The following is a 26,957-nucleotide window of genomic DNA, read 5'->3' as shown; positions in this document are numbered from 1 at the left end:
CCCTCTGCATGAGAGGAAAAGGGATGAATGAATTAGGCTCAAAGGATGATAATTAATGGCTGGCTGTCACAGAGACATTTTGCCGGCTGGCGGCCACCAGCTCTGTGCTGCAGCCCTGGCCCAGCTCCGCCAGGCAGGGCACCACCAACTCCAGCCTCATGCCCATCCACAGGGCCCTGTCGATAGGCAGCAATGTGGTCATTTTTCTGCCAAATGCATCCTTCAGGCTCTGGTTACAGGGAAGTCGCACAGAAGCTGACATGAGCTTATTATGGAAAAAGTATCCTTAATACTGGACTATGAGGAAAATAAATATGCGTATAAAATATACATAATCATTCATTTTAGTCTTCTGTACAATAGATAAAACCTGGGTTTTTCCTTTCCACTAGACCTTTGCTTTCTAAAGTTGTATTTCACTTCAGGCTTCCTCCACATATACATGCACAAGTTATTTCTTTCTGTGGCTGAAATGAGCAAGTCCTTGTTGTCCCCATAGCACAACAGAGCCTGCACTGTTCAGGGCCTGGTCCTGCCCTGCTGTATGACCGAGCCTTCCTTGGGTTCCTGTACAGTCTCTTTCCTGAGCTCAAAGCATCTCGCAGAGCTTCTCAAAGGGACAAATGGAACAGTTACCAGAAGACATAATGAGTTTCTGGGCTTTTTTGAAATGAAATCTCCTCGTGCTGGAGCACGCCAGTAAAATTGCCTGGCTGCTCGCTGTGTTGAAGTGACCAATGCTTCCTGTGCCTCTGGGAAAGGAAATCTGAAGAAAGCGTAATTCATTTGGACATTCATTATGTGACTTGTTGTTGTACATTAAACATTCATATCTTTACAATAATGGTGCGGCTATCACCAGTCACAAGATCCCCGTTTCCTGGTTCAGTTCAGAGACTGGGGCACAGGCAAAGCCCCAGCAGGGTGACACCAAACACTTGTAGGGCTGCTTTCCGTAGGAAGAATCTCTGTTTCATCTGTTTCTCTGAAAAGCAGATACCTCATCATTGCCAGACGGTACTTCAATATTCATTAAGCAGCAGACTAACAGTGTAGGCCGCAGTCACTCCAATGAGGTTCAGTGAGACCAGACAAGGGCCTAAAGAATTTAGGATGGTGCCTTAATGGACAGGCTTCATCCTGAGCCCTCAGGAATCATCCCAGCACTGACACTGGGTGCATGCATAGAGAGGAAGGCCAAAGCCCTCCCAAAGCACCTCGTGCTCCCTCTTGCTGGATCACTGTTCCAGGTCAGGATGCCCTCTGCTTCCTCACATTGCAAGGCAGCCCTGCAGCATGCAGGACTGTCAGCCTTTCCTATTGATATATGGCACTACTGGTTGTGGCTGCACTGCTAACACAAGAGTCCCCATCCTCCCCACCATCAGAAACCCTTCCGTGACACCAAGAACCCTCCAATGTATGGGCCTTGGGTCAGGTGGTGGAAGGATGAGCTCCTCCATCCCCAGGCTCAACCTCTCTTCCCCAGGGTTGATATCCCAGCCACCGCCACTGTTTTTTCTGGTGATCCTCTTTGTGCCAGAGGCATGTGTCCACAGGAGCTTCCTGGTTACCCTTCTTGTTTGATAGGAGGGAACTGCACAATCCCAGGGAGGGGGGAACCAGCACTAGGCCATAGGAGGGATTCCTTCACCCCTCTGTTTCCCAATGCTGCAGCACACTGAAGTCTCTCTACCTGGACCCAGTACACTGTGCTTTGCTGCAAATCTGCTTTTATAAACTATGGGGGATGAGCATGCAGCACCTTGACCAAGCATCCTCTCCCCTAACAAAAATACACAGTGTGCATGTGGCTGACTGGAGTTTAAAGGATCCAGAGCCTGGGATGCTGAAGGTTTTTGTTGGCAGCATTCGAAGAGAGAAATGTACAGGAGGCATTTGCTGAGCAGAAAGCCTGGGATGGGAAGGAGCACAGAGCACACAGGAAGAGGGCCAAAGGAAAGTTATTTTTTCCCATTTGGGCTCTCACGAAGTCTTCCCCACTTTCACTTAAACAACAGCTGGAGGTGCAGCCCTCTGCTGCTGTGCTGTAGTGTTGGAGGGGCCTGGCTGCCCATGGTGGCTATGGGACAGGAGCTGGGTGCCTGGACAGTCAGCTGCAGAGTAATAATGTCACTGCGGCTTCACTGCTACACCAGGAGAGGAAGAAGACACGAGGCTGAGAGGTGTATGCCCACAGAGCAACCTATCAAGAGCAAGCTGGCGAAATACAGCTAGAAATTGCCTTATTTCCATCAAGCAGGAAAGAAGTGCTGTGAAAAATAGATCCCCTTCCTCAAACTCCCATAAGGCAGCACAGGAAGCTCAGGATGTGCACAGTTTCCCCTGCAGTCTCAAGCAACAGGTTTATGACAATACCCAAGTTCCTCACTGGGCGCACTGTGATACCCAGGGAGGTGGGGATGTGCTGAGGTCAAAGGTACTGACCTCTCAGGGATGGGGAGCAGCAGAGGCAGCTCCCACATGCACCGTTGCAGCCTGAGCTCTTCCTGCTCATCTCCAGGGTGACAGCAGAGCACAGGAGTTTGACACTGCCCATAGGGGGAAAAAGCAAATGGCAAAAGTAAGCCTTGCAAAGGGAGAGCATTCACTCAGCCTTGAGAGCATTCACTCAGCCTTGACCAATCCGCAAGATCCCTGGCTGTCAGCACCTACTTGTCCCAGCTGTTTGCTGGGCCAAACCCACCACACTGGACAGGCACAGACGGAAGCTGAACAACATGCCAAGGATTGCCCAGTGCGTCACTGTAACAGGCAGAGCCTGCCACCCATCCATAACTCATCCCACAAGGGCCAGGCCTTCTCGTGAATTGCTGGTCCCCACCTCATAGAAACGTCTTTGCGACTTTCTGCATCATCACTGCACACCACAGGGAGAACATCCTTCCCCATTTCACAGCTACAAAACCACCACTGCTGCCTGGGACTGGCATGGGAGCACTTCCCCACACAGATGGCTGCCTCTACGGGCCACAGTTTGGCAGGGGGGAAGCTGGGGCATCTGATAATGCCTGGGCGAGTTCCTGGATGTGTGCAGGGTGAGGATGTAGGGACATGCTGAGATCAGCTTAGAGGAGCAGGGTGATGAGGCACTTCAGTAGGTCACCCAGAGAAGCTGTGGATGCCTCACCACTGGAGGTGTTCAAGACCAGGTTGAATGGGGTCCTGGGCAGCCTGATCTAATGCCTTATATAGTGGTTGGCAATCCTGCATGCAGCAGCGGGGTTGGAACTAGATGATCTTTGAAATCCTTTCCAATACAAGCCATTCTATGATTATATGATGCTACCACAGCCAGAAGTCCTTAACGTTGAAGCAATATCTATGGGTGGATGACTGCAGCTTGCCCATTCCATCAGAATGTTGGGCTTTCTCCACAGCTTTATTTCACACAGAAGTGCTCAATGCCGTGTGCTCTGTGGCAAAGCCACCCCATGACACCCTATCAGTACAGCACATGGCTCCAACTGCATTAGAGCACAGAGCAGAGTGGGTGCTGAGCAGGGCTCCATCCCCTGTGTTCCAGCTTCTTTTTTTGTTTAATATATAGTACACATCACAAAAAAAACCCCACACATGGGCCAACTTCAGAGGTATTCCCCCTAGAAAAATTAAATACTCAGAATGCTTTTTTAAAGTGAATTGGGTCTCTTAATTTGCATCCTATAATAAGGATGTTATTGAGTTGCTTTATGGCTCAGCTCTTTAGTTTCTCGCTCTCAAGGGCTAGATTTTCCCTCATGAATTCAATATATGCCTCAAATGAATGTGATTTTTAAGATGACTTTCTCCTGTGCTCTCAGCATCACATTTATGAGGCTGGGGCCATCCTGGACACCGCAGGAGTCCAGCTCTAGCTGGGTCATGGCCAGTCTTCCCCAACCTGCACCATGCCAAGGGTGTCCCCCACTGCTTACATTTTGCTTAATTATAGAACACTGTCGCTGGAATATTAAAGTTTAATACACAGGAGAGAAAAAGCTAGTCCAGAAAATGCATAATTTCCATGTGCCACCAGCCCTTGTCTTCCCTCTCCTGATCCAGCACTACACTCCCAGCAGCCCTAAAACTGCATCTGGGACAAACAAGGCAGGGAGTTGCAGGCAGGGATGGTTTTGGGGTGGGCTCTGGGCTTGCAAGGTGCCCAAACACACTGTGAGGAGTGGTGCTGTGAACCCTGCTCTGCCGTGGCTAGGATCACTCATTGCCTCTACACCTTCTTTTACATGGCAGGGCTCTGCCCCAGGTGTGCCTTCCCTGTAATCACTGCTGCAGTGGGAAGGTGCAAGCAGTACAGGGAGGACAAGCAACAACTGTGCCCACAGTGGAAAAAGGCTGCTGGAAGGTGCACAGCACAGCCTGGCACAGTGTGGTGCTGCTGCTGTGGGCTGGGAAGAGGAAAAGTATTCACCATTTACTAAAGGGCCATGCAAACCTGTCCACACGGAGGGGTGCTGGGCCTTGCCCATCTAGGGTCAACAGCCATACCCAGTCCTCCCACCCAGCTGGCAATGGGCACAGGGACCCACTGCCTTAGTGATGAGCTCCGCTGCCCCTGTGATGGGCTCCTATGCCCCTCCCAGCCCCTCTCAGTGCATTCACCTCTCCCAGCACCTTGGCAGCTGAGTGCTGCTGAGGCCGTATCAGGAGAGGGAAGGTCCAAAGGTACTGTCACTTTCCTGTGCTGTTTAATTTTAAAGATGCTGTAAAATGTCACAATAACTGGAAAGGCCCTGTTTTTATTAATAGCAAGTTTTTATTAGCCTCCTTGATTTACAGTACGTTTCTGAAAGCCATCGGTCCATCACATTATTCAGCACAGGGCTGAGTTGGTTTTCTTGATCAACACAATATGGAATATAGATCTGAATATTAGAAGCCAAATACAACCTTCATTTTGCATGCACATATCCCACCAACGGGAGGCCCGTAATTAATCCTGTATAGCCCTTAGACACATGCATTGGCAGACATTTGAGGAAGGTGGGAGCTTCTGTACATCACCATTGGAAACCTACAGGGTGTCAGCTTCTCCACGGGACCACCATCGGGGCCAGAGCGACCCTGCAGTGTCCCCCCCCATCACCAGGATGGTGGCATCCACGTGCCTCTGGGCTCTGGCACCCATTGGTGCAGCCCGCATGATGTCCATGCGGCACATGGCACAGTTTCGCAGCATGCCGCCCCTACAGCCCACCCAGGTGCCTTGGTGAGGCCTTACTGCATCTGTCTGCCTGGCCACCATCTGCTGGGCAGTGCTCCTCATGACAGGCCAGGTGGAATTACCCTGGAGCCACTACTCCCACCATCTGAGCTTTATCACCACTAAAGATGCAATAAAAGTAATAGCAGCAACAAACAAGCCTCTACCAGATGTGTAACCCTATCCAGCAAGATTAAGGAACAAGGGCCACCATTTGGGAGTGGGAGTTTTGAGTGTGATTTTTGTGGGTATTTTTGTCAGATTTTGGGCTTTTTTTCTACCATAACTTCATCTTTCCTGAGGAATAACATATTGTTTGTCCCCTGCAGGAGATGAATATGAGAGGGCAGCTCCTGGAGGAGACGTGATCAGGGTGCACCTGATGGAAGGCAGTAAGATTTTGTTGAGCTGGAAGTGGGATCGGGTACAGCACAGACCCAAGTGGTGAACCATCCACAGCTGCTAAGAGAACTCTGTGAGAGAAGAAGCAGAGAGTGAGAACACAAGCAAATGAGATGCCCCTCTCATCAGGAGGACTGCAGTGTGGCTGCCTGCAGCACACTGGTTTGTCTCTGGGCCACTGACTGCCACTTGCCAGCTTGCTGCTTAGAGCAGCCAGGAGCCCATAACCAAACTATTCCTTGAATCCAAAATGTGCGTTATCATGAAAGCAAAATTTGGGTTAGACTTCACAAGAGACTTGAACTTTGATGCACGTTAGCATCAGGAAAATGGGCTTAGAAGTAAAAATACAGCATGGACAAAATGCCCTCACGTTTGAAAGCAGCTTTTCAAGCCAAAAAAAAAAAAAAAAAAAATCAAAGCTAGTGCCCTAACTCCCTTGCTCACCTCAGCCCACAGAATCAACCATCATTGTTCTCTTCTTTGGACTGTTATAAATGCTGAACCTCAGGAATGCAGACACACTGCGTACATGTCCCAGCAGCTGCAGGTTAACACAGCTCACAGCTTTCCTTTACCCTCCACGCCGTGCCCAAGGATGCACATTTCCCTGCCATGCTCTGCTGCTCCCCAGAGCTCTTCCCAGCGCTGCATGGTTCCTTTCTGCAGGACACAATGCCCACAGAAAGAGCTCACCACACCATCCTGCTGGATTGGGGCACAGAGCAGTTGCTCCAGCAGTGCCACAAAGCAAGCACATCACCAGGCTCTGCCTGCACTCCGACAACATGGAGCCCGAGGGCAGCCCCAGGGGCTGTTCAGCAGACAGAGCCCTGGGGACAGGCTAAGCAGCAACACATGGGAACTGCAGGGCAGCAGTTGTAGAGCAGCCAGTACCAGGAGCACCAACTGGGGATGGACCAGAGCCTTGTCAGCCCAGTGCAGCGCAGCTCACAACAAAACAGCAAGAGCAGAACCTAGCACAGAAGAGAAAAAGCCGTGGTACCCACAGTGACTTTGTCAGGACTGCCGGGCCCCTGACTCAGACTTAAGTCTCCCAGGTCAGTACCCAAGCAAGCTCTGATCATTTTCCATTCCCACTCCACAACACAGTCCTGGGGAGCTACAGCCCATAAATCCCATCTGAGACAGCACAAAAATACACACTTATCTTCTGTTCCACAAAGCACTTGGGAACCAACCAGTGAAATCCTTGTCTGGGGGCTACACTCAGGGCAAGGCACGCTGGAGATCTCTATGAAGTGGTGGCCTGAAGCAAGGCACAGGGAGCAGTGCAGCCCGGGCAGGGCTGGGCTTCACTTGTACCAAATCTGCCCCAAATCTGTGGGGCTCGGCTGGGGGCTGACTGCCAACAGTGACAGGACAAAGGAGATCACGGATCCCGCCGACCCCAAAGCACACTGGTTAGCAGCAGCAATGTGGTAACAGCATTCGCTATCAGTCCATCACACACAGGCAGAAGCAGTGAGCATGAGGATGGTCACCAGGGCCAGGTGTGAGCCCTGAATCAACGGAGCACCACTCGTGCTTGGCAACAGGTGACACTCATGGTCACTGCCCTGACTTGGCCACTAACAGCAAAGTAAAGAAAGAGCGAACAAAACCTAAAACTCCAACATTTATTATGGTGATTGCCCACCTGCCGTGGATCCACACTGTGTTTTGCTTTATTTGTAATTCATAACGTGAGGTGAGCTTTAATGGGAGACGGAGACACACATGGAGCCGGGTCCTCCGCACAGAGCCAACAGGTGGGGAGAGTCCTCTCCTCAGGGCCAGAGACCCTGGGCAGCCCTCGACCTTGGTAGGCATTTTTGCTTTGTTTTTTTTTTGTTTTGTTTTGTTTTTTTGTTTTTTGTTTTTTTGTTTGTTTTTTTTGTTTGTTGTTGTTTTTGTTTTGTTGTTTTTTGTTGTTTTTTTTTTGTTCTTAGAAAAAGAAATAAACAAACAAAAACTGAACAAAAGTAGTGTTGTACTCCATTACAAAATATAAATACGACAGTCCTGCAGACTGGAGGAGCTGGGGGGCGCCGCCGTTGGTGGGACGTTGGGTGCAGCTGGTCACAGCAAGCCACAGGATGGGGATGCCTCCAGACACGTGCACTGCCAGCCGCTGGCCCCGCTTCACCTCCTCTCAAAACTTAAGTGCTCTTGAACTTCCATCCGAAAACTGCCAGGCATCTGAGGCTCCCTGGGCACCACGCCAGCCGGGGGGGTACGCCGCACCTGGAGAGCATGGGGACAGAGGAGAGAACAAGTGTGACACAGACCTGGGTGTAACTCCTGCCCCTATTGTCTTCCCTAAGCAGTGAGGGGTGAAAGCCGCCCCCCCAGTCCCACACCCTTTGCCGGGACCCTCTGGATAGCCTCTGCTCACCGCTAAGACTCTAGCCAGACCAAGCCCACCTGCCTCACCACGGATCCCCACACCTCACTGACCTCCCCCAGCACCGGCACACATCCCTCCATGCAGCTGTCCCCAAGCACTGCACTGCTGGCTCAGCACCCTGTTGAGATGCACCCAGAGCACTGCCACCACCAGCCCCACACCACTGCATGGGGCACCGCTTCTATGGAAATCATTTTGATTGTGCTCAGGAGCTTGGACACAGTGCTGTCGCAGAACTATGCGGGCGACTCACCAGACACATCCCCCCACTGTGCTGGGGTGGTTGCCCCACACCTAAAGCACATGGCTGCACCTCATGAAGGAAAACCTTCCTTTAGTTCTCTTTACTCCAAATCCGACCCGTTTTGGTATATGACTTGTGGCAGTGTCAGGAGCCAAGCAAACCACAACCAGTGAGGGCCAGTGGAGCCCATCCTAGCACAGGTCAATGGGTGACAGCAGCTCCACATTGCACCTGTGGGGCCTGGCAGCGATTCTGCCTGCTGCATCATGCTCCTGCACGGTACTGTGACATTCCCACACAGCCTCCAAAAACAGTCCTTAGCATTTTGGGGGGAAAACATAACAACTGGAGGATGCATGAGCTGTAGCAACAGCTGGCATCTCTTTGCTTGCTGTAGAATGTCTGCGCTCCGATAAACCCTGAAACTGTATTTCATCAGACAGCCACAGCCTCAAACGCCAAGCAAAATCGTGGGATTGCTTATTCCTGTATTTGTCTCCATGCTTGGAAACATAATAAATATGAAACATCTGTAGCCTGAATTCCTGATACTGTTTCAGTGCCTTCATTCTATAAATCACTCAATTTAGAGAATATTAAATACTAATGGCAATGGGTCTGTGCCACAGAAATCCATTCCTCCTCTTCAGTGGATGGGGCCTGAGCTACGATCAGCAGCAGTGCTGCTACCAAACACTGCTCTCAGGTACAGAGATGTATTCAGAGGTTCTGGAGCACAGGCTGTGCTGTGCCTGGGCTCTGCATTGCTGGGAAACACTGCGACTCTGTGGCTTCAGTTTCGGCATTCAGGCTGCAGCCACATTCAGGCTGTGCTCCTGGAGAGCTGAGTGCAAACCAAGCTCTGCCCAACACAAGGACCATCGCCATCAAGGCACACTTTCTACCCTTCCATGTGTTAGTTGTGCATGGCATGTGGCCCCATCAAGCTTCTACGGGGTGTATGACTACTGCCCACATGAAAGGTAGCACAGAGAAACCTGAGGCTCCCTCGGGCAGCCCCACTCTGGTCCCCCTTCCTCCTGTCTGGGGCTAAAAATGAGCTTTCCTTTTTTTCCCTCAAAGCGGTCATTTTTCTTTTCATACTTAGGTGACACGCAACCTTTCCCTTCCACATCCCAGCTCCCCCTTTGGAAGGGCGAAATACAGGCAATGAATGATGCCATCACAAGGAGACGACAGAACAACTAGAAAGCTTCACAGAAACCAAACGAAAAAGAACAAAGAAATAAACAAACAAACAAACAAACAAAAAGAATTAAAATGAAAAGCATCCAATCCAAAGTTACAGTAGGAACAGCAAGAGACAGAACCACAGAGGTGGGTGCTTGGCCACGAAGGGGCTACGCAGGCGGCACTTGTAGAACACAGCACAAAGGAGGGTACCATGGGCCTGGAGCCCGGATGTTAGATAAAGGGCCCACAAACCCACGCTCCTGTCCAAAAAGGCCCACCAAGGGGGGCCACCCTGCCTGGCCCGGAGCGGCACGAGGGTCTGGAGCCCACCAGAGAGGCCGAGCCACCGCCTGCTGCTGCGGCCCAGGGCTGCGCCCGTGCCGAATGAGGACGCCGAAGCGACAGTGTGTACTTTAAGGTTTTTTTTTTATTTTTTTTTTCAGTAAAAGGACAAAATGGGTGTATGAACAGGATAATGCAGACAACTGCCAAAAAAACACAGACAGTGGTTTTGTTTTGTTTTTGTTTTTTTTTTTTCCAATAGAACTTAACAAAGACCAGGAACAAATACAATAAAAAGCCAGGTTGTAATGACCTTTGGTCATCCAAATTAAAAAAAAATAAAAATAAAAAAATAAAAAAAAGAATTAAAAAAAATAAAAAAAAATATCCCTCCTCCCCCCCAAAAAAAAACCCAAAGAAAAACAAAAGATCAAATTCAGTGCCTCCGTTTTGAACAGAGCACATACGCAATAATAAATAGTGACTCCCATAGTAAAAGATAAAATTTCAAGTTACGACAAACAGCTTTCATTACAGGAATAGAAAAGGCCAATAACAAAATATTCTGCATTGCCATTTACAAAAAAGTATTGACTCAAGCGGGCTTTCTCTTTAATATGCTTTGCATATGAAATTCTTTCCAATCTAAATATAAAGCACCATTTAGTTTTTGGCAATGAAAAAAACTGCAAAACGTTTTTTTTTTTTGTTTGTTTTTTTGTTTGTTTTTTTTTTTTGTCTTTTTTTTAAGCTTTTTTTTTTTTTTTTTAAGCTTTTTTCTTTCTTTCTTACTTTCTTTCTTTTACTGCATATGAAGGTAAGATGCTGGAATGTAGGGTGATAGAAGGAGAGGGACATAAAGCACACTACGTAACAAACCAACGTTATCAGCTTGCAGTACTGCATACAGTATGGCAGCAGGAAAAAAAGAACAAAAAAGATATGTACAACCCTCTGTGACGGCAGCAGCGTGACATTTCAACAGCTTTCCCCCAAACAGCCATCATATGGCCTCTGATCTGTACAATGTCACGCTTTTTTTTTTGTTTCTTTTTTCTTTCTTTCTCTTTTTTTTTCTGTTTTTTTGTCTTTTTGAAACATACAAATAATTTGCACTATATTATCCTGCCAAATTAAAAAAATATACTGTGGCAGCCTGTTTTTTTTTCCACTACCAAAAAAGGTACGTCGATACCTTTTCAGAGAACAAGCAACAGTTAAAAATACAAGCTTCAATATAAATACTATAGTGCCTACACTAGATGAACATTTAATTCAAATACCATTCTAGAAATACAGAAAAAAGAGACCATAAATGTATTTTAGCATAGGAATCAACATGAGTGTGCATTTTTCCTATATTTAAGTACTATATAATCTTAAACCTTTCCCCGATGCATGTTTTGTACAACCTGAAGAGCTGTGTATATCAAAGGCATAGAATCTCCACTACCATTTTAAATGAGTAACAAGTCTGGTACACCACCAAGACAATGAACCCTAAAATACAGTTTCCCCCTAAACATAATGAAGTGTTGGTTTTTGTTTGTTTGTTTTTTCCTTTTTTTTTAAAAAAAAAAAAAACTTAACATTTATATTTTAAAAAGTTTTGTACAAAAAAAATCTTCGCACTGTAGGAGCGAAAGCGATCGTTTCTGTTATGTGAGTGTAGAGTCTGTATCCATTCACAGCGCTGCAGTGTTGCGTCCAAGGAGATAAGCTCATTACTCAAGTACACGGCTGGCAATGTTTGTTGGGCTTATTGGTTTTTTTTTATGTTTATCAATGAGATTGTGTTCAATTTTCTTTTTTTTTCTTTTTTTTCTTTTTTTTTTTTTTTTTTCAGCATTCTTGCAACTTTTCCCTTTAAGCATAGACCTGTAAACTGGGAAAATTGTACAGTGCATTTAATTGTCCTATCTGAGCAGTCTTATTTTATACTCAACCTCTGTACCTTCGATTAGAGGAAAGATACAGCCATCACAGGCAGAGTCAAGTGCTATCTGAATACCAACGGGGCAGGTGCTAGCTTAGTGAGAAGACAACGAATCCTCTTCCATGTCAACACAAAGAGCACAAAGAGCATGAAAAAAAATGAAGTACAACTTTAGGGAGCACAGACATACACTGCTACTCTTTCGTCTTTTCTCTCTCTCTTGTTTTAATTCTCTGTTATTTCTCCAGAGCGTCACATTGTAGGCAAGACTTAATATTTCATAGTTAATCACCGTCATATCAATATTAGCTTATACACCTGCTCTAGTTTATATGGCAAACAGTACCACGTTGTGCTGATAAATCACAATTATTTTTCACTCCTCTATCTGTTACACTCGGTGAAGTATTATTGCCAGTCTTCTTTATTTTTTTTTTACATGGTACATGAGGTCTTAAAGTTTATAATTCAATTGTCAGCTTGACAACCGAGTGGCTCAGGATTTATTTGTTTTTGTGCCAGAATCAATAAAAGATATTATTAAAAGTAAATATCTTCATAAAACGAATTTCCTTACTTGTGTGTTTAACCACGGTGGAGGGCTCTGTGCATTTCACATTCTATTTAACCATCAGTATGGGAGGGGGGGGAGTACAAGAGTGGGATAGGGAGCTCCTATCTCTTTGCACGCTCCGGGAGCGAGGCAGTCTCTACACCAACACGAAGGGTCGGGACTGGGAGTGAGCAGGCAGAGGGGGGCTGCCGCCGTCAGGGCTGGGGTTGGGGCTGGGGCTGGGGCTGCTCCTCCTCATATGTCCCCACGTCCCCACGTCCTCGCTCCTCACGCGGGCTCAGCGCCGAGATGAGCTACGAGTGCAGAGGGAGCAGAAAGGAGTCGTCAGCATCGCTCGCAAGAGATCCAAGGCACTCAGATTTTGTGTTTTAAACCAAATGAGAATAGGAATTTACCTCTCAGTTACCGGTGGCGGAGGGCTGGGCTTCAAGTAAAGGCCTGTTCCTAAGCGGTACTCTGTCCAATCGACACGTTTATTCTTTTAAGACAGAAATCTAGCTAACGTGACGCCTCTTCAGTGCTATCGGTCCTGTCCGCAGAGGGTTACCCAGAGCGCACATTCCTTCACACGTCACAAAACAAAACTGTACATGATATGTATTACAGGATGTATGCAGCATGGTCAGTTCTGTTTGCTCTTGTTTTTGTTTTGTTTCGATTTTCACTTTTCCTCTTTTTTTTTTTTTCCTTTTTTTTTTTTCCTTTTTTTTTTCCTTTTTTTTTTTTTTTCTTCCCCAAACGGAACTGGAAACAGCGACATGTTTGCTCAGCAACTAATCAGGGACAATTTAAAAAATAGCCATAACATACCATACATGCTGTCTAATTCAAAATAAAAAAATAAAACAAAAACAAAAACATACACAACATGTAAATTATTGCACAAGAGAAAGGCTCAAAGTTTGCGTAAAATGCAATAGTATTGCCCCGATACAGATCATGCATTCAAACGGTGAGAACAAAAAGAAAATAAACAGGTGTGCTGGTGACAAGCACTTTCCAAATTTCCTTAGCTTCCATTAGTTTAATCACAAGGGACTAAAAAACCTCTACAGGGAGCCGGGGCGGGGACAGGGAGTATTAATATACCTCTATTCAGTTTTTATCTCATTATTCAAGACTCGATCACTGTGCCATTTTTTCATGTGTTTCTCCAGGGTACTGTACACGCTAAAAGGCATCTTACAAATCTCGCATTTGTAAACGTCCTTTCCCACCTGACCATGTGTTTTCATGTGCCGGGTGAGCTTGCTACTCTGGGCGCAGGCGTAGTTGCAAAGCTCACACTTATAGGGCCGCTCGCCCGTGTGGCTCCGTCTGTGGACAGTGAGATTACTACAGTTCTTGAAGACTTTCCCACAGTACTCACAAGTGTCGCTGCGTCTGCCCTCTTTTGAGCTGGGCCTGCCAGGGCCCGGGCCACTAATATGCGGGGTGCTCCCTCCACTTCCCGTGCCGCTTCGGCCCGAGATGCCACCATCCAGCTCTCCCGGCGGCGTGGAGAAGCGCAGGCTGCCATTCTCTGACGAGTGCTCAGAGGAGGAGGCGAAGGGCGATTGTCGGGAGTCGCCGAAGCTGAGGAAGGGGTCCTTCAGCTGCCGTGAGGCAGCATAGCCAGCCAGCCACTGCGAGTAAACATTTTCGGTGTTGGGCATGGCGGCGGTGGGTAGATCGAACTCCTTCTCCAGCTTGATGCGTTTGGAGAAGGGGCTCAGGGAGCTGGGACTACCTAGCAGCAGCTTTTTGGACAGGCCACCTGAGGCAGACTCCCCAGGGGAGCAGCCCCGGCCGTTGACCGCCCCGTCGTCAATGCGGTCGGACTCACCAGCCACCGAGTCTTCATCGCAAGTGTCCCTGTGTACCTCAGCCTCGGAGAGGTGGCCCCGTTTGTGCTTCTCCCCCAGCACCTGGTGGAAGGCCTCGCTGAAGTGCTGCATGGAGCTGAGAACCATACCTTGCATGACATCAGGCATCGACCGGCTCTCCTCTCCAGCCCGCGAGTTGTTCTCGTGGTGGTGGGCCGCCTCCAGGTTCATCCCGAAGCCATAATCTGGCCTCTCATTCTCGGTCAAGTCCTCCTCTTCTTCCTCCTCCTCTTCCTCCTCCTCCTCCTCCTCCTCCTCTTCCTCCTCATCTCCATTCTCGGGGATCATGTTGGGGTCGTTCTCACTCTTGAACTTGGCCACCACTGACTTGAGGGCACTGCTGGCACTGCCAACCAGGTCGCTGGTGCCTGGCTCAGGGGAGCTGGCAGTGGAGAGCCCATCGTCTGACTTCACTGTCATGGGTGATGACTTGTGCATGTGTGTCTTCATGTGGCGCTTCAGCTTGCTGGCCTGAGTGCAGGCATGGTCACACAGGTTGCACTTGTAGGGCTTCTCCCCAGTGTGGCTTCTGCGGTGGACCACCAAGTTGCTCTGGAACTTGAAGGTCTTCCCACAGAACTCGCAGGACTTGGACTTCATTGGTGGCTGGGAGGGAGGAGGAGCGGACTGCAGAGGAGGAAGAGGTGGTGTGGCCAGGAACGGGGGTTTGCTGCCAGGCTGGAAGGGCTGCAGCAGCCTTTGCATAGGGCTGGGTCGACTCGGGGACAGGGGCGGACTGGAGGTGTTGCCGGCCAGCTCCCGCAGCCGCCGGGAGAAATCCATAGCAGGGGGCTCCATCGCCATGGGGTTCAGTCGCAGCACCCTGTCAAAGGCACTAGGGTGATGGGTGGCCAGAGCCATTTCTTCGGCACCCAGGCGCTCTATGCGATGCGGATCCAAATGGTGCCTCGGGGGAGGGCTAAAGAGGGGCGGCGTGGGTGGGAATCGCCCTTCTCCCAGCCCTGACGTCTCTCTCGAGACCGAGCCGGGTATTCTGAGCAGGTTAAAAGGGTTATTGTCTGCAATGTGAATCCCATGGAGAGGTGGCTGGGAAGGGCACTCTGCACCTAGTCCTGATGGGATACCAACCCGTGGTGTCAGGGGGCTGCCATGCTCGCTTTCTAAGTAGATCCGTAAGCCATGCGTGTTCTGTGCATGCTGCAAGAGGAACCAGGCGCTGTTGAAAGGTTGTTTACAAGTTGTGCACGTGTAGCTGCTGGGCTCTTCTTTACCTGCAAAACAACATAACAGCAGCGTAAATGTTTAATCACCTCCACGCCTGAGCTGTCCTACTACACAAGGCCACAGCCAAGTGGGGAGAGGGGAGCATTCAGGGCTGGGGGAAGCTCATTTCCTTTTCCTGGGCAAGGGAGCAGGACACAGAATGCTGCAGACAAGAAGGGGGTGGGCTGGAGCACTGCAGAGGGGCCGAGGCTAGTGAAAAACATGGTAGCAGGGAGCGAGCACACTCACTCTGCTACATGGTCATTTATTTTGGGAGATAACATGGGCATTACAAAGGAACAACCAACTAATAAATAACTAAACAAAAAGCAAGCTAATAAAGCCAGAAGAAAGCAGCCCCTGATGATATATTGCAAAGCTAGGGAAATTAATAACTTTTTGAGGGCACAAGGGAAGAGCAGTAGAGATAGGGTGACAATGAGCACGCGTCTATCAGTCCTGGCAAGTCTGTGCATAAGCAACTTCCATAGTCAATTGTTGCTCAATGCTGGTAAAATGCAACTCGAGCTAAGATGAGCACAAAAAATAATTTCCAGTCCTTCCTAGCTGCTCTATAGAGCTGCTATTTCGGTGATTTAAAAAACAAAAACAAAACAAAACAAAACAAAAAAAAAAGTACAAAAAAAAACCCACTTGCCAAGTACAAATAACAAAAATACCCCCAGGGTCTTCCCAAGCAAGCTGTGCCCAGGGGACTCCCAGCTCCAGCCAAACCACTGTAGGTAAATCTTAGCATGAGACAATGTGAGAGTTACCCAAATAAGATTTCACGTAATTGCCTAGTATGAAGAAATGGGAATTAAAGGATAAAGGAAAAAAATAAAAATAAAAAACAGATATGGAAAGAAAACATAATTTTATCCGCAACTGTCTTGTTTTCCATCTCAGCTGAGGGGAACAGCTTCATCTGGGTGCCACACAATGAGCTGAATGGTGAGGTGGGAATACAGCAGGCAGCCTGCAGCACCAGCAGCAGAGAAACACTGCAGCCACCCGCTTCCTCCATCATTACACATTTGGCCTGACAATCTGAATTGGGTGAGTCAAACACACCTCGGCCATCTCCAGCAGGCGTTTAACACTTTAAGCCACTTTAAAAGCTCTTGGAATAATATCTGACATCTCGTCCTTCAACCATAGCCAGCGCTCAAATAAAATGCATCACAGTGCTTGCTATGGACCAGGCGTGCATGTGCAGATAAATACTTATATCTGTTGAAATTAGAGCAAAATTCAACTGGGCTTTCACGTTCACTCTGCTCATTTGTGAGTTCAGGAAAAGAAAAAAAAAATAAAAAATTAAGCATGAAAATTTCATCTTGCATTGCTGGAACAAAGTGGAAGTTTTGACCAATGCACTACAAGTCATGGCCATGGTGCACTGACAAAGTAAGGCTACCTTGTTTCTCTATTTTATGTATTAGCACAGAGAAAATAGCATTTTATCTTATAATGAGGATACAACATACAGTAGTGCTCGCTATCGCATTTTAGTATTCCCATCAACTAGATATTCCAGATCATAAGGGCAGCTAGTGTAATCATAATGTCAATGAGAAGGGCTGTTACGTCTGAGACTAAAGATTACATGGAAAAAGCTGCTTTGAAACTAGTAATTATTACCAGTCCACTAATAGCAAATGATGCATTACAGTTTCACCATATAATCTGTATTTCACTCAGCTCCCGCCAGTACAGCCTTATTATACTACAGTGCTCACAAATTCTAAATTCCTAAACTACAGTCATCAATAAATGTGTTACTTGCCATAATTTGCAAAATTACTTTGTTCAAAACATCTTCGACTGTTATAAAGAGTAGAATTGATTTCCTGCACGGTAAAATTAGGGCTACATTGATTTAGCGGAGTGTAAAATGTAATATTATTCTTCATTTGCTTTCCTGAAAAACAAGCTTTTAATTTGCCGTCCATCTTTGGTAATCAAGTCAATAATTTAAATTTAAAATAATGTTTATGTACAAAACACCTCCCTAATCTCAAAAAACCCACCATTTTCGAAAGGGTGTCATAAAGCTGGGCAATAAAAGTGAAACAGTTAAAATCCACCTGTGGTTTGCTCCCACCTCCCACTCTGAAGAGACACAATTTCTAATTTGATTATTAGTGCTTGATTAATTACAGAGGCTATGGACTGACCAGCTTAACACAGGCCTTGCCAATTGGTAAGAAGTGTGGCAACTGCTCGCTTGTTACCTGCACGCAGAGACGTGAACAATTCAGAAGGTTTGGAGTAGACTCACCGTCCCACCCCATCATGGCTGGCTGTGCTCCTGTAGCAGCCCAGGCTGGAAGGGATCCAGTGGATGCTTCATTTCATAGCTTTCCTCACCTCCCACCAGGGCAAGGTGATAACGACACTTTGGCCAAAACAGCACTGCAATGCCACCAGGGCTTTCCAGCAATTTCCAAGAGACTTACAGGAGTGTCCCAAACCTGGATGTGAAGCAGGAGGCCACCACCCCAGCCCGTTTCTCCTGTTGCTTGCTTGTAGGTGATCCACTGGAAGGCGCCTTGGTATACACAATGTCCCCCACATACCAAGGAAGCACACTGAAAACATGGCACATCAAGTTTTCTAAAAGAAAAAACTTGAGCTCCTCCCGGTCCCTCTCCAAAACTTGGGGTTTTTGTCACAGCTTTTTACTCATTGAGTGGGCAGGTGTTGGCACAGGCTGCCCAGAGGAGCAGTGGATGTCCCATCCCAGCAGGTGCTCAAGGCAAACAGCAGTTGGGTCTGGGTGGGCTTTAACGTTGCTTCAAACTGAATGTATCCTAGGATTCTATCACAATTTTCTGTAGCACCATGCAAGTGCAGGCATCCACAAACACATGGGCTTACCCCTTGTGATGCCCCCATGCAAAACTTCATCTTGAGGCCACACATCTCCATCATCCTGCCCACACAATCAACACTGCACAGCACTTATTCTTCCATCTCATGCGGAACCATGTCTAATGCCTTGCACAGTCTATTTCACCTGCACTTATCAACCAAGCTTGTCATCCCGAAGAATGAAATCAGGTTTATTTGACAAGATCTGTATTCCATAAATTTGAGTGGCATGTATTATATTTTAGCCTTAATTCTTTATCAATCTTATGCCAGCTCTTATTTTGCCCTGAGCAGATAAGCAAAGCATTACTAGTGGTCTCCCAGTTACCCAGTCACCTCTGGACACTATTTTCCCAGTCTGTAAACTTTATAAAGAACAAGCATCACTTGGCAACATTTAGGGATTATTGGGTGCAAGTTCTCAGGGCTTTTTCATTTAACAACATTTATCTCCACTGGACCTCATATAAAATCCTCCTCAGCTACTAATAGCATAGAAAAAACATCACCATATACCTATGATATGCAAATTTAACCCTGCGTCTTTCCAGTCCTTCAGCAGAAATATCCATCAAATACCACTAACTTGATGCTCCCTTCACCAAAACCCAGCTGTGAGCCCTCCAGGAGCACCAGTATTTCCAGCATTCTTTTTGGCCAAGGCTGCCTCCTCCTTCCTGGTCAGATCAGAATAAAAGCAGCTTCTATTTACTGTTTACACTTCTCTGTATACATTTTTCCTCCCAGATAATCTTACTGACAATTTCCCTCACCTTTGGGGAATCGGCCCCAGCACAGAAGCATGGTGCACCCCACACCCTCTTTGCTTTTTGTGGTGGCATCAGTGCCAAGGATCTGACTCGCAGGCTTGCACAAAACCCCCAGAATCACAGGAGGTGATGTCTTGATGTCGTCCACAAATCCTGCACCAATACACTCCATCCCTCCTTTTCTCAACCCTACTAAGACTGTACTGGGACACCCTGTGGCAAACACGAATGCATGACCACTAAGAGCCAGGCGGAAACTCAGTGGGTCTCGCCAATAACTGCTCACCCATGACCACAGATTTATTCCTGTTGAGAGCCCCAGCCCACAGACAACGAGTGATACCACACCACATTTCTAAGGAGCACCATGCAGCACCTAAAATGTCTCTTGGAACAGATCCTACCTTCCACGGCCCCAACAGAAGTGAATTAAGTTGGAACACGTGAGCAACAGATTTAGATTCCGATCTGAAAAACCGTTAACAAATGACTGGAATGGATACTGGCATTTGAGTGTCTTTCAGGGCAGTTGGCACAATGACTTAATAAAACAGGAAGATATGCCTGCTCTCAGCATTCAGAGGTTTTTCTAAATTACAGAAATAACAAGAGCTGATCATTCCTCACCGCGCTCACAGAATAACCCAGCAAGCTCCCGACACCTGGGCACAACACAAGGCTGCGGCCGTGCCCGTAGCACCAGCAGCCATGCCAGACACGGGCTGGGGAAGAGACCAGCTGGGAGGAGAAGCTGTCAGCTAGATGCCACTGCTGGGAGTGAAACACATTCTGGTGCAAGGCGCCCAAGTCCAACCATTGCCAAGTGAGTAATGGAATAATCTGCATCTGCGTGCCAATGTGTTTTGGAAGAGCTTCCTCCATTTCTCAAAAGTCAGGGTTGGATCCAGAAAAGCTGCTCTCTGGACTTGCAGGCACTTTGGAGGAGTGGCAAAACAGCTACACAGCATCACACGCTGGGGTGACCGCCTGGCTCTGCTGACCCTCTATTTCCCTGTGCTTGCTTCATGCAACACCCAGGGGTTCTGCCACGCTGCTGGTCCCATGGTTGACTCAAGCACATACCTGAGACCTTTTGCCACCAGACAGAGACCAGAGCACCTGCAGCAAGCACCTCCCTCGCCTCTGCCTGCCATGAAAGACAACCTGAGTCAAACCCAGACACTTCTTCATCCTGCTTTAATGTCAACTAACCACTTGATTTTTGGATTGATAAATGTTGAGTTGTTATGCTGTTTAAGGGGGGGAGGTGGGGGGAGAGAAAGAGGAGTTAATTGTTACCACTTGTACTTGATTCAGTTCTCCTCCATCTGGCCTGTCAAATCGCTCTTCTCTTTTTTTTTTCTTCTTCATTTTTGGAAATCTGTACTGTTGAAATTCCTTCAACCAAAAGCGAGCGACACGGAGCCGTTGGGACACAGGAAGCTCAGCAGGGAGATAAGTGGGTCCACTCCTGACTGCGGTAGCCACTTCTCCCTTCAGCATGACACATGGGCTGCCTCATGACTCACCTTTTCCTAGCAGTCGACACCATCATCACAAGTGGGAAACAAACTGACCAAACAGGCTTTTCCTTATTACCCTCATCCTTCCTCACAGCCCTCCAGGTTACAAAAGGCGTGATATTAATGGTCTATATTAACGAGTTATAAGCAGCTGCTAGTGCTGTCCTTATCAGTAGTGATGATGTTTTTCCAGTGATTAATAATAATGATTAATAATGATGATGATGATGATTATGGTTGTTTTTATGTACTACAGAGAACCTTCTGAACTTTTCTGTTTATGGCTCTCAGTATTCTCTGTGAATTTTACCATCACGGTTTTCAATAAGTGCTGGGGCTGGTTCACTCCTTTAGCACAGTGGTTTTAGCCCAAAGCAAGTCTCCTAAAGTCGAAATTCACTTCTCAGTCTTAACTGAGACTTGATGGTCCTGATTAATGATCCTGATTAATTAACTTGAATAGAAAATGTTCCCCCAAAGTCTCCAGAAAGCAACACAGTGTGGTTTACAAATGGAGAAGCACTGCTACTGTTGTGTATTTTAAAAATGCAGTTCTGCAAAGGAAGCTCACATTGTCTGAAGAAGACAGATGCCAGCTCTGGGAGCCAGCATTAAAAAGCTAAAATACGGTTTGCTTTGTGGGATCCTCGGTGAGCCCACTTGCTCCACAGCTGCCTTTCTGCTGTGACTTACCTATCAGTTCATGACGAACACTATGCGGTCATTTACTGAAAAGAATTCATACAACTATTTTTTCATTCCCAAAAAGATTTATTTATTTTTTTAAATATAAATTCAGCTTCCTAAACTAATTTTAATGATTGGCAAAATGTTTTTCACAAAGTCTCAACAACACCATTGGTGCGTGGATTATATACTTTGGAAAAAGAACCATGCCAAAACACTACGCCATACTCCTAATGCCATTACCCAAACTTCAAAAAGCAACAGCCGTAACAAAACCAAAGGTAGAGCCATCCTCTCTTCACCATTCAAATGGATACTATTAAGGGCAGAGTCTCCAGTAATTCATTTCTTTCTCCAAAAGCTGTGCTTTCAGCAGGCAGCATCTCCAGCTGTTGCTCTTGAAAGCCTCCCACCAGCATCACCACTGGGACAGTCACAGGAAACCAGGTTCATCTACCACAAAAGCCTAAAGCCTGTCAGTTGGAAGGATAAGTTAACTGGGCTTGGGGCTGGGAAGGGACAGAGCAGAGACCTTGCCTGGAGCCCTGGCCCACACAGGCATCAAAGCCCAGCCTGGCTCTGGGCAAACAAACCATTTCAGTGGCCCACAATTACACATTTACCCCATGGCTGCTGGGTACAATCAAGCTAAATAGCCCACTTTTAAAATAAAAGGTAATTATATTGCTACAGAGACATTCCAAATAATTTTATTCACTGATACACATCATACGTGATGAATTATTTCCTTTTCTAATTTCTGTTGGCTCCCTTTTCCTCTTCTTGTTTTCTTCCCTTCCGACAGCCGTATGACTAAGTCTGAATAAAAGGCAGCGAACGCTTCAAAAAGTTACTTTCCAAGAAATGAACACCGAGAAGGCTGTGCCAAGCTGCAGGACCCCTGCCAGAGCAGGGCAAGAGAAGAGAGGGTGACAGAGGCTTTGAGGAAGGAGGGACGCAGCCTCCCACTGCTGTCAGTGAGGCACTGTACCACCACCACACCTCCTCACCTCTGCTTTGGCTGTCTTTCTGCAGCTCTTTTTGGCATGCTCAGTTTATTCTTTCTCTGCCAGCTGAGGGGTGGAGGGATAGCTGCAGGGCTGTGCATCACCATGAGCAGCCACACTGCATGAGGATGAGCACAGGTAGAGGCACTGCTAGATAGAGGCATTGCCCTGCAACAACAAATCTGTCTGCTCTCAATGACTATGAGATGCTCCGTCAGAGTGACACAGCCCCATTCACCTACTTGGCACACTGGGCTTGCTGCTCAGAACAGGTCCACAGTTCAGGTTTAGTAAAAGGGATGCAAAGACCCAGCATCATTCCCCTTGAGAGCCCTGTACCATCTTTTCCTTCCTAAAAAAGAACTCCCTCTGGCCTCCTTGCCTAGCCTTCCCCTCTGGCTCACTTTCCTCTCACTCTCAAAGCAAGTGTTTTAGCCAGCAGCAAACCATCCAGACAAAGTGAGTCAGGGAAATGCAGGTCCCCAAAACAAGCTCTGTGACTGCAAATCACCGGTTTGGAAGGCAAAGGTTTATTCTGTCCCTCGCTAAGTTCAATGTCACCACAGAGCTGCAAGCACAGCAAGTGTTGAGTCGGATACTATAGCACTTTGCTCCATCACTTGCACAAGCACCTACTAGTAGAATTAATAAAAACTTTCTCTGCTTTGCAAACAGGACCAAAAGGCGTCGTAAAGTTGTCCAGTCTCCTCCAGTTTGTTCCATCTCCTCTCCAAAGATAAGATATCCTTGAAGCTGGAAATGATATAACACTGAGCATATCTAGAGTTGGAGGATGTGAGACTTGCAAGGATTGCTACAGCTTTATTGCACTCCCAGGGCAGGGAGAGTATTTACCATACATACATCATGTCAAGGAATGCAAAAAGGGCATATGAAAATTCGGGGATTCAAGCTCAGGAGTTTAAATTCATGGAAAGGAAGATAAAGAGAGCTTCTTCTTATTTATAGATTTGCAGATGAAATCCAACAAAAAGATCCCTCCCCCAAAAACCCTCCTTTATGTCAGCACAGCTGATTCAATTTCCCAGCTCACAAGGTCTCCTCTGCCCGAGTACTGCCCAACCCCAATAACACATACTCTCCCAAGGTTAAGATCTGTTTCCTTACAATAATGCAGAAAGCTGTTGTTTCAGTAGCGGCGGCGGGAGCCAGCTTTGAAGGACAGGTTAGTACCACACTACATTTAACTGGATTCAGTTCATCTGATTATACAGCGCCTCGCTTTCTGGAATATGTAATCATCTCTTTCTGATGACATTTTAAATATCCAACTAGACAAATAATTGTGGCAATAATTGATAGCTGAGTCAAGCTGGAAGATTATTGATTGGCACAGTACCCGCTGAAACAAATGTTCATCTTTCACACATTACAGTGAGGATGCTCAAATCTAACTTTTGCTGATAAATGATAAAAATGTGATTTACTGATAAAACCACTGGAAGAGAATATGCACTTCAGGATTTGATTACTTCGTGAAATTTTTAGAAGAAAAATTAGGCACCGGGATTTATATTCTATTTTGTGTGAATAATTGCCAAGCTGGGGATGAGGAGGTGAACATAAATATGTGCAAAGCAGACTCCAGCAGTCACTGATTAACCCTATACCCCCTGAGCAGCACATACCTGCGCCTGGCTGCAGTGTTACACTGCCATAAAAGCACTGTGAATGGGGGGAAGATTGGGTCCATTCGCAAATGGGATTTGCAGCCTTGAATGGAGGGGTACAGAAGCTGAAATAAAACCACATCTCAGATCCGATGGTGCTGGGGTCTGTTTAAATGCCGTTTTCCTTCTCATCATGAAACTCTGCCAGCCTCACAATACTGCCTGTGCATCACAGGGAGAGAAATGGAGAACCTATGATACTTACTGAGCAGAGCAAGGAGCAGGAGCTGTGGCACAGCATTGCATGTGGGCAAAGGCAAACACGGATTGGCTGCTCTGAAATTAAGGAAAAGCTCCCAAATATTTGATCAGGGAACGAAGACAAATTTCAGAGTAGGAAATGAAAAACGCACTGCCATGATTTGAAAGCAAGCCCTTAGGAGCTGACCAAGCCTCACGGTGGCTGCTAAACCCATGCACGTGTTAGCCAGCTACAGTGATGCGCCCAGCCCTGATATTCATGGCATGCAAGAGCCCTCTGATTTACAGAGCCACAGCAAACTAGGAAACCCTGAGACTCTGTCAGTGCTGGTCACTCAGAAGCACCCAGAGCCCAGCTTTAGAACTCAGTCGCTGCCACAAAAAGCTACAAGCATGGCCGCCATGCTTGCATGCACACTGCCATGTTGGAAACAAAACACCAAGGAAAGCTACATTCACCTGACACTATCAATAGCTCCAGTTGCAATCTATTTGGATTTTTTTTCTCCACCAACCAGCTGGCACAGCCAGTCCAGGAAACAGGAGCAGCACTTATCCAATCCTGTGCTAGTGCAGGTCTCCCAAGCAAGGGAATTTCCTTGCAGAGGAACCTTTTGGGGCTGAAACCCCGAGGCTCAATCCCACAGCAGCCTGTGTACACTTTGCATCTGTACCTATGACATTTCCTTCCTTCTTGGTATTCTTTCCTTCTCCCTGCCACTTTTTGTGTGTCAGCGGTTGCAGCTACCTGAATCACAAAGGAAGGGACTGTGCAAGACTGCGCACCCAGAGGTGCAATCTTGTCCATCCCTAAAACATGCCAAACTGGGGAAGGTGGGCATGATAAACAGGGTAGTGCTTGCTCTGTGGTGCCAGGTGTGGAGCCAGCAGCCAGGAGGCTGAATAGAAGCAATGAACGCATCATACAGGACAAACACTGCTTAGCATGAGCAGCCTAGGCACATCTGAGATGCCCATGGCCACAGAGGCTTCCTTTGTGCAGTCAGATGCCCCACTGTGTGCAGGCGAAGAGCTTTTGGAAGCACTCACCAGCAAGAGCTGCAATCAACCTTAGCAAGACTCCTCAGTTTGGGACTTCTCACCATGTTCCTTGATTTGACCATGCACACAGAGAGCAGGGCTGTGACTGTTCCTTCAGCTGACACTCCATCATGGTGCAGGAGAAATGCAAATGGAAAGAAAACCTTTTTTTGTTTTTGGGGGCTTTTTTGTTTGTTTGCTTGCTTGTTTCGTTTTGAGGTTGTTTTTTTTTTTTTTGTTTTCTTTTGTTTTGCATATGCCAACACCAAGTAAAATGAGAATCCTCTGTTTTGAAACACAAGAAAAATAGTTCAAGTCCCAGTGACAGCCCAAAGGTAAAATGACAGACCCACGGTCACAAAGGGAGCTGGAGGCAGACACAGTAGCAAATTAACTCTCAGGAACAGTCTAGCATTGGCAGGGAAATGAATGAGATGATCTAAGAGATATTTTCCACCTCTAATAGGATTTGATGATGATTTTGCATAGGCTTTTGTGCTAGCCTGGCTTTTGATAAAGGCATGGTGTCTCTTTTCAACCCACATGCGAGTGAGAGATTAATAAGTTGCAAACTCGGCCCACTTCTGCTATAAATGGTTCCTGTGCACTGAGGGGAAAAAAGCCAAGTTACAGCTGATAAAAAAACTAAGTGCTGTTAAGAGTTTTACATCCAAAGCTTCAGCTATTAGGAGATTCAGAACAGAGGCACAATTTCTCCTCCGGCACCCAAAAAAGGTACTGATTTACTAAAGCAGCTGAGGCAGTGATGTATGAGCACAACTCTTACCTTTCTCCTTGCCAAAAAGCCTGCGGAGGAGCAGGGCTGGAAGCAACACGCCCATTAGCTCTTAAGTAAATGGGAGGCAGCAGAAGGTGGATTTTCCCCAGCACAGGAGAGTGGGCAGAGCCCTGCAGGTGAGGAACCATTGAGGTTGGGCTCAGAGTCCTGCTCTGGTCAGTGCATGGCAGCCTCAGAGGGTGAAAGGAGAGTGCAGCAGTGGTAAGGAACAGAATGAGAACAAGAGTTCTTAAATCCATGAAATGGATTGCAGAGAAGCCCATCCTTTTTTCTTTTTTTTTTTTTGCAAGATAAGCATTTTGTTACAGGAAAATGCAATTAAATGTTGTAACTGCCAGCACTTAGATACTAGTAACAGATAGCAATAAAAAAACCCTAACCTGGACTGATCCAGAGAATAATCCCCAGGGTAGACAGCATGGCTATATGATGACACCCCTTCTCGGGCTGAACTCCATGGTTTGCAGAAAGTTGAGCAACAAGATGCACTGACACAGCACACACCTGGCTGTGGCCTTGGGGACAAAGTGATCGCTTGTGGTCATTCAACAGCAGTGCCAAGCAGTGAAGCAAGGTGCAGCACAGCCCAGTGGCGTGGGAGCTGCACACAGATATCGGAGCAGCCATCTTGCCCTGGGCTCCTTCACCAACACAATGGATGCAGCTCAGGATGCAGTGCAAACACACCCCATCTCTCATCCTTGGGTTCTGAGCATCTCCGAAGGCAAACAACAAAAGAGTTTGTCCTCCCGTTTTCCCATCTGCAGCTGAATCTGACCTTGTTTTTGAAAAAACACAGCTGGCCATTCATTTGGGGGTAAGAAATTGGCTTCAGGTCTTTTTTTTTTTTTTTTTTTAAGCAATAACATAATAAAAGATCAATAACATTAATAACGCTGAACACCAATATGCTGCACTTCATTGTATCTAAGTCTGAGGAGCTTAGCACGCTTTGCAAATGGCCCCTAATGGCACAGAAAGGAGCTGGATGGGCAGAAGCTCCATA

The 26,957-nt window shown here is 47.1% G+C and overlaps 1 protein-coding gene across 10 annotated transcripts in view; it reads right to left on the bottom strand.

The window, feature by feature from the left end:
• Positions 1-4,762: 4,762 nt before the first annotated feature.
• BCL11A (BCL11 transcription factor A) overlaps positions 4,763-26,957 on the bottom strand; it is a 61,583-nt gene continuing 39,388 nt past the window's right edge. For 3 of the 10 annotated variants that reach the window (XM_072331549.1, XM_072331550.1, XM_072331548.1), the window contains exon 3: positions 8,548-15,363. In XM_072331549.1, the coding sequence (XP_072187650.1) occupies positions 13,358-15,363 (2,006 nt within the window). In that variant the 3' untranslated portion in view covers positions 8,548-13,357. Of the gene's footprint in view, positions 7,874-8,547; positions 15,364-26,957 lie in introns of those variants that run through there. The other 7 variants (XM_072331552.1, XR_011903042.1, XM_072331547.1 and 4 more) reach the window with 7 other exon arrangements.

The sequence above is a fragment of the Excalfactoria chinensis genome, chromosome 3, assembly GCF_039878825.1.
Source record: "Excalfactoria chinensis isolate bCotChi1 chromosome 3, bCotChi1.hap2, whole genome shotgun sequence".
Classification (NCBI taxonomy): domain Eukaryota; kingdom Metazoa; phylum Chordata; class Aves; order Galliformes; family Phasianidae; genus Excalfactoria; species Excalfactoria chinensis.
Note: the sequence above shows the minus strand (reverse complement) of the source record. Positions and strands in the feature narration are given on the sequence as shown.